Below are 10003 nucleotides of genomic sequence, written 5' to 3'. Positions count from 1 at the left end.
CTACATGTGACAAAGCTGTGCAAACTGATAAAGGCAGAAATGATTGCATTATTCTGCCTATATTATCCATTGTATGTTGTATTTTAGGGATAATCGTTGCTATATGTATTTTGCATAAATGAAATTGTACCCCATGTTATGTATATAATTACTCGTTTTGTGTAAGTGGGTTTGTTTATAATTACTCGTTTTGTGTTCAATAATTGTAATTTATTGAAGTTTCATTGGTCATAAAGAAATTGCACATAAAATTAATTCACACCAATTTCGGTTGAGGACAGTATGTGATGGCTATTGATAATTGTCTTCATGTATAATTACATAAGCACATGAATCAATTATCAGTAGGTAAAATTTCACCATCACAATCACATGAAACTATAGTATTATACAGAATATCACAGCATCACCGTTTCATTCCCATTGACTTGATATTACAGAAGTCATACAAGAAAATTATTATACATTATAATAAATTTTAATTCAGAATAACATATTTCAAAACTAATCTAACATAATTGAGAACCTGAAGGAAGGCATGGACATAAGTATAAAAGCAAAAAGAACAGTTCAATTAAAGATGTGGACATGAGTATGAAAATAAAATTTAAGAGGAAGAATTATTACCTTTCACATAGCTGCAAAACCATCGGTGCCTATACAATATCACTTCATGACAGCATGAGCAAACAAATTGCAAGTGGACAACATTAAACAAATCTAACATAATTTCAAAAATTAAAAGTTCAATTTAACACAAAACATTATTCCATCACTACAATTTCGAAGATTTAAAGTCAAATCTAACATAATTTTAAAAATTTAAAGTTCAATTTAACACAACATTATTTCATCACTACAATTTAAAGCCAAAATACAAGTCAAGTATCATCATTGTTATCTTCATTACACTGCTGCTGCTGTAGTAACTGTTGGAAATTCTCACTTTGAGATCCTTGATAAGTCATCGAAGGAGAAGAATAATGCAACTGCGAAGTATACGGTGGGACTGGTTGCTATAATACATAAAAATAAACATCATATTACATTACAGAAATATTAAAATATATGTATTCATTAACGACAACTTACTGTGTGCCAATTATAAGGAAATGGCTGATAAATGTTGCTTCCACCGAATTGGGATTGTTACATAGCTACCTAATCAAATAATAAAATATATGTAAAATTCATATAAAAATCTTAAAACTAAAATTTAAATAATTTAATTCTTACATTATAATAGCCCATAGTGCCGCATTGGTTGAGATTTTCGTAAATAGTACTTCCTTCTTGTAGCGTCTACATATGCGCAATCTTATACTTAATTACATATCCTCGAAATAAAAGAAAATTTTAAAAGAAAAAATTCACAAAATTTACCGTGGCTATGTTGCTCCCTTGTGTGGAGATTTCATTAGGTACATGATAAGATGATGGGGCAGTTTGTTGTAAATCCTACAAGATTATTAAAGACAATTAAACTAAGACCAAATTAATTAGAAAATAGATCTTTGTTTTTAATCATACCTTTTTTTTTTGTGCGGACTTGTTCTTTTGAACGGATTTCTTACGAATCGAAGATTCTTTCCTCAGGCAAGGTGGACGGCCTTTACGACGTGTCACTACTGGATCATTTAGTGCAAGTTGAATATTGTTGCTGCCACAACTTACTTCGCTAATAACAGTTCTTTCCACACTCTCACTGTTAATTTGTTTGTTGCTGCTACAACTTGCTCCACCAATATTAGTTTTTCCCACATTTTCACAACGAATTTGCTTGGGCAGATCCTTAATTGATTTCTCAATTCAATCCAACACTGTTTTATAGCTATTTTCATCATCAGAGGCTATGTCTGCAACCTCACTGAAAGCGTTACACATTTTTTCATATTTTTCTTGCTGGATGGTCAAATTCTGCACACCATAACAAACTTTTAGCTTACTATAACATCTCCTCACATCTTTCCTCCACCTTGATAAAATGTATCTTTCTGGAAGTAATTCAACTGAGTTACGTATCAGCACTGCAAGGGCATGCCTGCAAAGAATCCCCCTAAACTGGAATTTTGAACATATACAAGTAACTTCACACTCAGCTTCTTTAAAAATAACCTCAAAGAAGCCTCTCCGACCTTGCCCAAATGATTCAATTATTTGATATATTGATCCCACAGAATCCGAGATATCACAATACATCAGAGCAGTCAATTCTTCTTGAAATTCTTTAAACTTGGAAATGGTGTACACTTTTTCAACTTGCCTCTCTATCTCATATCTTGATACGCATAGTGTCCTTTTACTGAAACACTTGGCATTTGCTTGCCATTCTAATTCAGCTTTCCTCCTCAATGCATTTTCATATTGCTTTACAAACTGTTTCAGATTTGTTTTTTAGTTAACAAATCCATCAAAAAATGCATTCATACTTTCACTTCGCTGAGTTGTTGACATTCCTGCCTAAAAATAGCCTTTTAAATAGCATGGGACCCAACGATGCCTCTCCTCGTACAAACCATTTAACCAATCATTATCCCATAAATCATATTCTGTAATCATGCAATGCCAAGCTTCCTCAAACGCATCAGAACTCAGTGAATCATAAACAGCAGAAAGCAGGGAAGATATAATACCTTCACGTTCTTTAAAAGCCCCTAACTTCTCAGGCACCTTCTTCATTATGTGCCATAAACACCATCGATGCCTAGTAGTAGGAAAAACGTTTTCAATTGCCTTTTGCATTGCCCTGTCTTGATCTGTAATGATACCAAGGGGAGGAGAATCAGACATGCATGATAGCCACGCCTCAAATAACCACGTAAATGTCTCCGTATCCTCACGTGAAATCAATCCGCATCCCAACAAAATAGATTGTCCATGGTGGTTAACTCTAACAAATGGCGCAAATGGCATGTCATACTTGTTGGTCAGATATGTAGTGTCAAATGTGATGACATCTCCAAAATATTTGTAAGCTGCCCTACTCCACGAATCTGCCCAAAACACATTCTTTAATCGATCCTCTTCATCCAAATCAATGCTAAAAAAAAAACCATTACATTCTGCTTGCTTTTTCTGGAAGTACTTTAAAAGCGCCATAGCATCTCCTTCCTCAAGCTGTAATCGCCTTGTTTTGTCAACAAAATTTCTACAATCTTTTTCTAAGAATGGCACATTTTCATACCCACCAGCTCCAACAACAATAGAATTGAAATTTTGAGCAATTCTAATTCCTGCACAATCATTCATTTCAATTCGCTTTTTAGCGCTTGAACTAATTCTGCGATTGCATGGGAAATACCTAACTTTGTCTGGACTCAATCCATGGTTGTGTTGAAGATTTAAAGTTCGAAGAACCCATTTTCCATCTTCATTTAAACAACCTCCAATTTTTGCATCACAACCATTTTTCACAATCGGTTTCGGCTTCAATGCATTAGCAGATTTACTTTCTGACTTGCCGCTACGCCCACATGCAAATATCGCATATTTTACAATTCCATCGGTCCCCTTCTTAGTACTTCGAACCTTCACAGGAAACCCCTCTTGTTTACCATAAGCTTTGTAAAATGCAAACATTTCTTCATGATTATCAAATAACATTCCAAGAGCTGGCTCACATTTGTTCGGTTCCACAATTTCATTTACATCGTTAGCTCTTGTTTCTTGCAACTCTTCAAATGCATGCTCATTTTCCAAATACTCCATTTCTACAAAATAATTAACATTTGTATTAAGAAACTTATATAACATTTTGTCCAGTAACGAAAATTCCTAACAGTTTAAATATATAAAACACATCCACAAATTTTTATAATTTATTCCATTATCTCCAACAATTTAAATTATAAAATCCTAACAACTTAAATATATAAAACACATCCGGAAATTGTTATAATTTATTCCATTATCTCCAACAATTTAAATTATAAAATCCTAACAACTTAAATATATAAAACACATCCGGAAATTGTTATAATTTATTTCATTATTTTCAGCAATTTAAATTAAAAAAAATCCTAACATATATAAAACACATTTAGAAATTGTTATAATTTATTCTATTATTTCCAGCCATTTAAATTAAGAAAAATCCTAATATATATGAAACACATTCAGAAATTGTTATAATTTATTTCATTATTTCCAACCATTTAAATTTTAAAAATCCTAACATATATAAAACACATTCAGAAATTATTATAATCTATTCCATTATTTCCAGCCATTTAAATTAAAAAAATCATAACAATTTAAATATATAAAAAGTAAAAATTTACGAATTTTTGTAATTTAAATTAAATATTCTCACCATTTAAACATTTCTCACCTCTGTTTGTAGATCTAGATCTAATTTCTTCCTTGTGATAACTGAGATGCAGAGACAGAATTTGTGAGATGCAGAGACGGAACTCGTTTGAGTTTTTCCTTCCTGAACGCAGAGAGCTCACGTAAATGAGAGGTGAGAACGAGTAAATGGAGAGAGACTACAGAACTCAAAAACTAATCTATTTCTTTTCTTTTCGTTACTTTTCTTTCTTTCTTTTGATTATTTTATTTTTTAAACTCAAAAAGTAATGGACAAAGAGACAAAAGTGCAGTTGATTCACGTGCCAATTTTTTATGTTGTTCTTTTGTCTTCACGGAGTTCAAATGGCAGAACTCTTATGATTATTACCATTTTTAGTGTAAAATTATAATTCTTAACGTGTCTAATGGATGGTACTTTCTTGGCATTCTTTCTTGAAGAAAGGAACACCCTTTAATTAGCCCGTTCACAAGTGACAAGTCAATAAACGAAGGGACCCCGAGACACAGTATGCTGTTTCTTGACAGTAATTAGACAAACAGTCGGTCTATGTTCGTGTAAACAGTCAGTTAATACTCTAGGAAAATCAAGGACTGGTGGTGTTTGGGAGTCGGGAAAGTGGAAGAAAAAGAGAATGGAAAAAAAAATCTTTATGAAGAGAAACAGAAGCGTAAAATATAAATAATAGGCTCGAAGCTCAAATGAATTATTTATAGAAGTAGTAATGCTATGGTACTTAGTTTGAAACATAAAATCAAACAACTCCTCGATGTAAGTTCTTTGCGTGTCAAGAAGGGTGCCACGAGTTGACCGCAAATTGCCTATGTGGCTATGTCAATGAAAGAGGATGCAATGAGACTGATTGTTTTTTAATATAAGCACTCATTTTTGTTTCACATTTAAATGTAGCATTCATATAAATTTTTGTGTCTTAAAGTTATCAATCAAATTAGTATGAACAATTTTCACAGTTTCCATTATTGATATGAAAACTAAAACCGTTTTCTTGACTTCTTTACAAGAGAGAATGTGTTCTGTTATATTTACAAAATAATGATAATATAAGAAAGTGATTATGAGGGATATTCATATTTCCTTCGTAAAGAGTTTACTGGCAATAATGATGTAACTGGCCGTAATTGTCTTCGTATTTTGGCTAGTAGTCATCGAGCTAGCTGTGATATTTTGTTTGATCTTGCCATGTGCATAATGTGGACCCATCGTGATGGAAATTGCTAAATTACTTTCCAAAAGTGATGCACGTTGGTCTTGCTGAGAATCTTGAATCGTGACAATGTCCCTATGCTCGAACCGGTTCTTGCGTTCCAATTTTTGCCAAGAAATTGATTGGAACATGATTCATGCATGCATGTTAGCTTTTAGGGGAATAAGAAAATGTTGAAAAATTGCTTGAATAGTGCATGTGATAAGAAGAAACTCAGTTTTGAAAAATGGCTTAAATAGTGCATTTGGCCCTCTTAGACAAGAAGTCAAGTTTCACGAATCACGTTTGGACTACGTTATTTGTTGCTGAAAGAAACTTAGTTCTATATTGTTTGGTAGGCTAGAAAATGAAAGAAAATAAAAGAAAAGCTTTGCAAAGAAAACTGTAGAATCTTTTATTATTCAAAGCTTACAAGTTTAATGACTACAAATTGATATTTATATTGAGCTACAATCTGCTTAACACACACACGAGATTGTTGCAACACATAACCATTTGCTGCATAACTAACTTGACACATCAGCTCAACCAGCTAACTAACTTTGACAGGTCAGCTTAATGATTTGATCTGCTACAGCCAGCTACATAGCAACATCATGCTCTGCTCCAGCTACACAGCAGCATCATGCTCTGCTCCAGCTTCATCTAATTCACTAACATCCCTCCTCAAGCTGAAATGTTTAGGATGAACATTCAGCTTGCTTTGGAAGTAACTAAGTTGTTTGAAAGTAAGAGCTTTAGTCAGCACATCTGCTGTTTGATCTTGACTAGGCACATAACAGACTGCAACTTCTTTAGCAGTAACTTTATCTCGGATGAAATGGATATTCAATTCAACATGCTTAGTTTTAGCATGATAGATGTTGAGTGTTAGAAAATGCATATTTATAAAGGAGAAAACCGTCATTTTACATTTTAAGTCTTACTAACAACCCTTACTTTTATATATTTAACCTTCTTGTGATTTAATTACATGTGTTTTATTTTAATTAAGTATTTTATGTATTTTAGGGGCATTATAGTCATTTCACAATAAAGGAGAGATCAGACGGCAAAACGGACATCACTTTTGAACTCAGGACGGTCGAAAACCTTAGGAGGAGCATAAAAGGAAAAATGGCACTATTCACATGTACGGTACTATTCACGTGTACGGTACTGTATACGTTACTGTTCACGACACTGTTCACATAGACGGATGATGACGTGGCATTGACCGATGATGTGGCATTGACTGATGAGGTGTCACGATCCTGTTGGACTAAAATTCTTATGTACTGTTGATGGTGACGTGGCAGCATATCAGTGGACGAAAAATCTCGCGTACGGTGCATGCATCACACAGGATTATTTTCAACCAAACCGCGTTACTGTTCATCCGGGTCAAACCGCGTTACTGTTCAAAGTCGGGTCAAACCGTGTTACTGTTCATCCGCGTGGTCAAACCGTGGACTGTTGACTGATGACGTGGCGCAATCCTGAGCGTCCAAACTGTTTTTAATCCGATGGCCATGATTTACTCCATGTATCTATAAAAAGGGGGCCTCTCCCCCCTAATTTGATATCTCTGAATCCATTTTTGGGATCCATTTTCTGTAATTCCTTCTCCATCTTGTATTTTCTTCGTATTTTAATAAATTCCCATTTTGCCCCTAGTTCAACTATGAGTGGCTAATTTTCTTTTAAGCTTGGGTTGAAGGTGAAGTCTCAACATGTGTCATGGGCTTAATTTGGTAAATTTATTTTCTCTTCCCCTCTAATTTTTGTGGATGTTTTGACTTCTTGTCGACAAATAATAATAGTCTTGTCTAGATACCGCCTTGGTTACACCGGCTCTCTAGTATAAGGTTATTATTATTTGGCACGATAAGCCCTTAGCACCATATTGATTAGAGCGTGGTTCATGAGGTGTGGATTCCCCCCTCATGATTTAATTGGCATTAATACGGATTATTTAGCCCATGATGCATGTTGATACGGATCCAGATACCCAAGTACGTCAATTTAATAGATTTTCTCTTCAATTTATTCTCTCCATTGCAATTCCAATTTTAGAATTTATTCTCGCCATTTTAATTTAAGTATTAGCATATTCCAAATCATTTCCCCCATAAATCCAACTACCCATTTACAAAATTAATTTTATATATAATTAAAATCCACCTCCTCGTGGGATCGACACTCGTCACCATTAGTCTATACTACAATAGATTCGTGCGCTTGCGAGTACATTAAAATTTGCACAACAAGTTTTTGGCGCCGTTGCCGGGGAGGTAAGTAATTTTAATTCATAGAATTAATTTTTGTGAATAATTTCTTTTATTTGTTTTCTTGTATTTTTTTTTATTATTAAAAAAAAAAGAAAAAAAAAGTGAATCTACATTTAAAGGTTAGTATTTCTTTTCTTTTTCTCTTCTTTAAAATTTTGTAATTTAATTTTCCATTTATTTTTCTTTGTAATTTTTTTTTGTTTATCTTATTAATTTAATTTTTAGTTAATTTCTTTCACGTATTTATTTTTGTGTATTTTTATAGAAAGGTTGTAATAGCGCAATAAGGTTAGTATCGTAATTTCTTCCTCTTCTTTATTTTTATTTGTTTTGTTTGCATCTTTATTTTTATTTTATTTATTTTGCATGCATGGTCGTAGGTCATTATTACCTAATCTTGAACCTATAGACCTTGAATTAGAAAAAACACTTCGCACACACAAACACGTTAAAAATAAAATGGATTTACAAGCACCACAGGAGAGGCCATTTAAGGACTATTTTAGTCCCTTAGCTAATTTGAGCACGTCATGCATAAGATACCCAAATGTAGCTGCTAGGAGTTTTGAATTAAAACCTAGTGTGTTAAATTGTCTCCCTACATTTTATGGCCTAGAAAATGAGGATCCATATAATCATTTGAACGATTTTCATGCCATTTGTCAAACATTCAAATATGAGAATTTTTCAGATGATGATGTTAAACTTAGACTATTCCCATTTTCTTTAAAAGATAGAGCTCGTTCATGGCTTAATACATTGCCTGCTAATAGCATTGCATCATGGGAACAAATGGTTACAAAATTTTTGAATAAATATTTCCCAGTACATAAAACCAATGCTATTCGCAGGGAAATCTCGGAGTTTACCCAGAGAGAGGACGAGCAATTTTTCGAAACATGGGAGCGATTCAATGGGCTACTCTTGAAGTGTCCACATCATGGGTACGAGAAATGGCACCAATGCCAATACTTTTTGGAGGGATTATTGCCGAATGTGCAAGAATGGCTAATGGCAACAAGTGGAGGAGAGCTAATGTCAAAAAGTGCATCAGAAATTTGGGAATTCTTCCAGCGACAAGCAGATAATTCCCAACAACGGAGTCGATCACTTAGGACTACTAGAAGAATTAAAGGAGTGAATGAGGTTCAAATTGACGAATCAACTTCAGGAATCAAAGAAGTCAAGGAGATGGTTGAAGGTCTTGCTCGACAAATAGCATCGTTATCGACTGCTAAATCAACAGAACCACATGACCAGGACTCATACTCAGATCAAGCCAATGCCATAGGTGTAATGAGAAAGCCATCAAATTACAACCCATACTCCAACACATATAACCCTGGATGGAGAGACCACCCCAATTTTTCATGGTCTCAAGGATTCCAACAGAATGGACCAGCAGCTCCAGCTCCACCAATGCAACAAATTCCTCAAGTTCCTCAAGCCTCTCAGCCCCCATTCAGACCATACAATCAGAACCAGAACTACTCTCAACCCAGACCATGGGAGGATGCATTCCAAAATTTCAAGAATGTTACTCACTCCACGATTGAGCAACAGAATCGCACCATTGATGGACTACGAAATGAGTTGAGAGCAGGCTTCAATTCACAAGCCCAATCAGTTTCAAGCCTCGAGAAGATGGTGGGACAACTTGCTTCTTCAGTTCAGACCTTGGCAATGACCGTTGAGAAAGGTAAGTTTCCAAGTCAACCAGTGCCTAACCCTAAAGGAGTACATGAAGCAAGTACCAGTTCACCACAGCAGCATGGAGAGGTCAAAGCAGTAATGACCTTGCGAAAAGGAAAGGAAGTCGACAACAAAGTGGAGATGCCGGTGACAAAAGAAAATCAAATTGTACCTGTGAATGTTGAGGACTCATCACCGGAGGAGAAAGAAGAAACTAACCCACGAGAATATGTTCCGAAAGCTCCATTTCCTCAGAGGTTAGCTAAAGGAAAAAAGGGAAAATCCACAGGTGAGATTCTTGAAATCTTCAAACAGGTAAGTGTTAACATCCCTTTGCTTGATGCTATTAAACAAGTTCCATCTTATGCCAAGTTTCTTAAAGACCTTTGTACTAAAAAGAGAAATATGCATGTTCAAAAGAAGGCATTTTTAACAGAAAACGTTAGTTCTATACTCCAACATAAAATTCCTTTAAAATGCAAAGACCCAGGCTCCCCCACTATCTCA

At 34.5% G+C, this 10003-nt stretch overlaps 1 protein-coding gene and 1 non-coding gene across 2 annotated transcripts; both read right to left on the bottom strand.

Moving 5' to 3' along the window:
- Positions 1–1809: 1809 nt before the first annotated feature.
- LOC112496363 (protein FAR1-RELATED SEQUENCE 5-like) lies at positions 1810–3708 on the bottom strand. The gene is made up of 2 exons (XM_052431257.1): positions 2491–3708; positions 1810–2376 (listed from the first exon to the last, which is right to left on the bottom strand). Exons 1-2 carry the CDS (start codon positions 3706–3708, stop codon positions 1810–1812), a joined length of 1785 nt encoding a protein of 594 aa, XP_052287217.1.
- A 4939-nt stretch (positions 3709–8647) lies between these two features.
- Positions 8648–8751, bottom strand: LOC127898999 (small nucleolar RNA R71). The gene has a single exon (XR_008050767.1). It is a non-coding gene; the product is annotated as a small nucleolar RNA R71 (small nucleolar RNA).
- Between the last annotated feature and the right edge of the window lie 1252 nt (positions 8752–10003).

Source organism: Citrus sinensis, chromosome 7 (assembly GCF_022201045.2).
Source record: "Citrus sinensis cultivar Valencia sweet orange chromosome 7, DVS_A1.0, whole genome shotgun sequence".
In the NCBI taxonomy this organism is placed as follows: domain Eukaryota; kingdom Viridiplantae; phylum Streptophyta; class Magnoliopsida; order Sapindales; family Rutaceae; genus Citrus; species Citrus sinensis.
Note: the sequence above shows the minus strand (reverse complement) of the source record. Positions and strands in the feature narration are given on the sequence as shown.

What these genes read in the sequence shown, in the direction of transcription:
- LOC112496363 (XM_052431257.1), bottom strand. Translation starts at nt 3,708, where the DNA reads ATGGAGTATTTGGAAAATGAGCATGCATTTGAAGAGTTGCAAGAAACA. An exon ending in ACGAGGAGAGGCATCGTTGG is followed by an intron (nt 2,377 to 2,490) that starts GTCCCATGCTAT and finishes AATCTGAAACAG; the next exon opens with TTTGTAAAGCAATATGAAAA.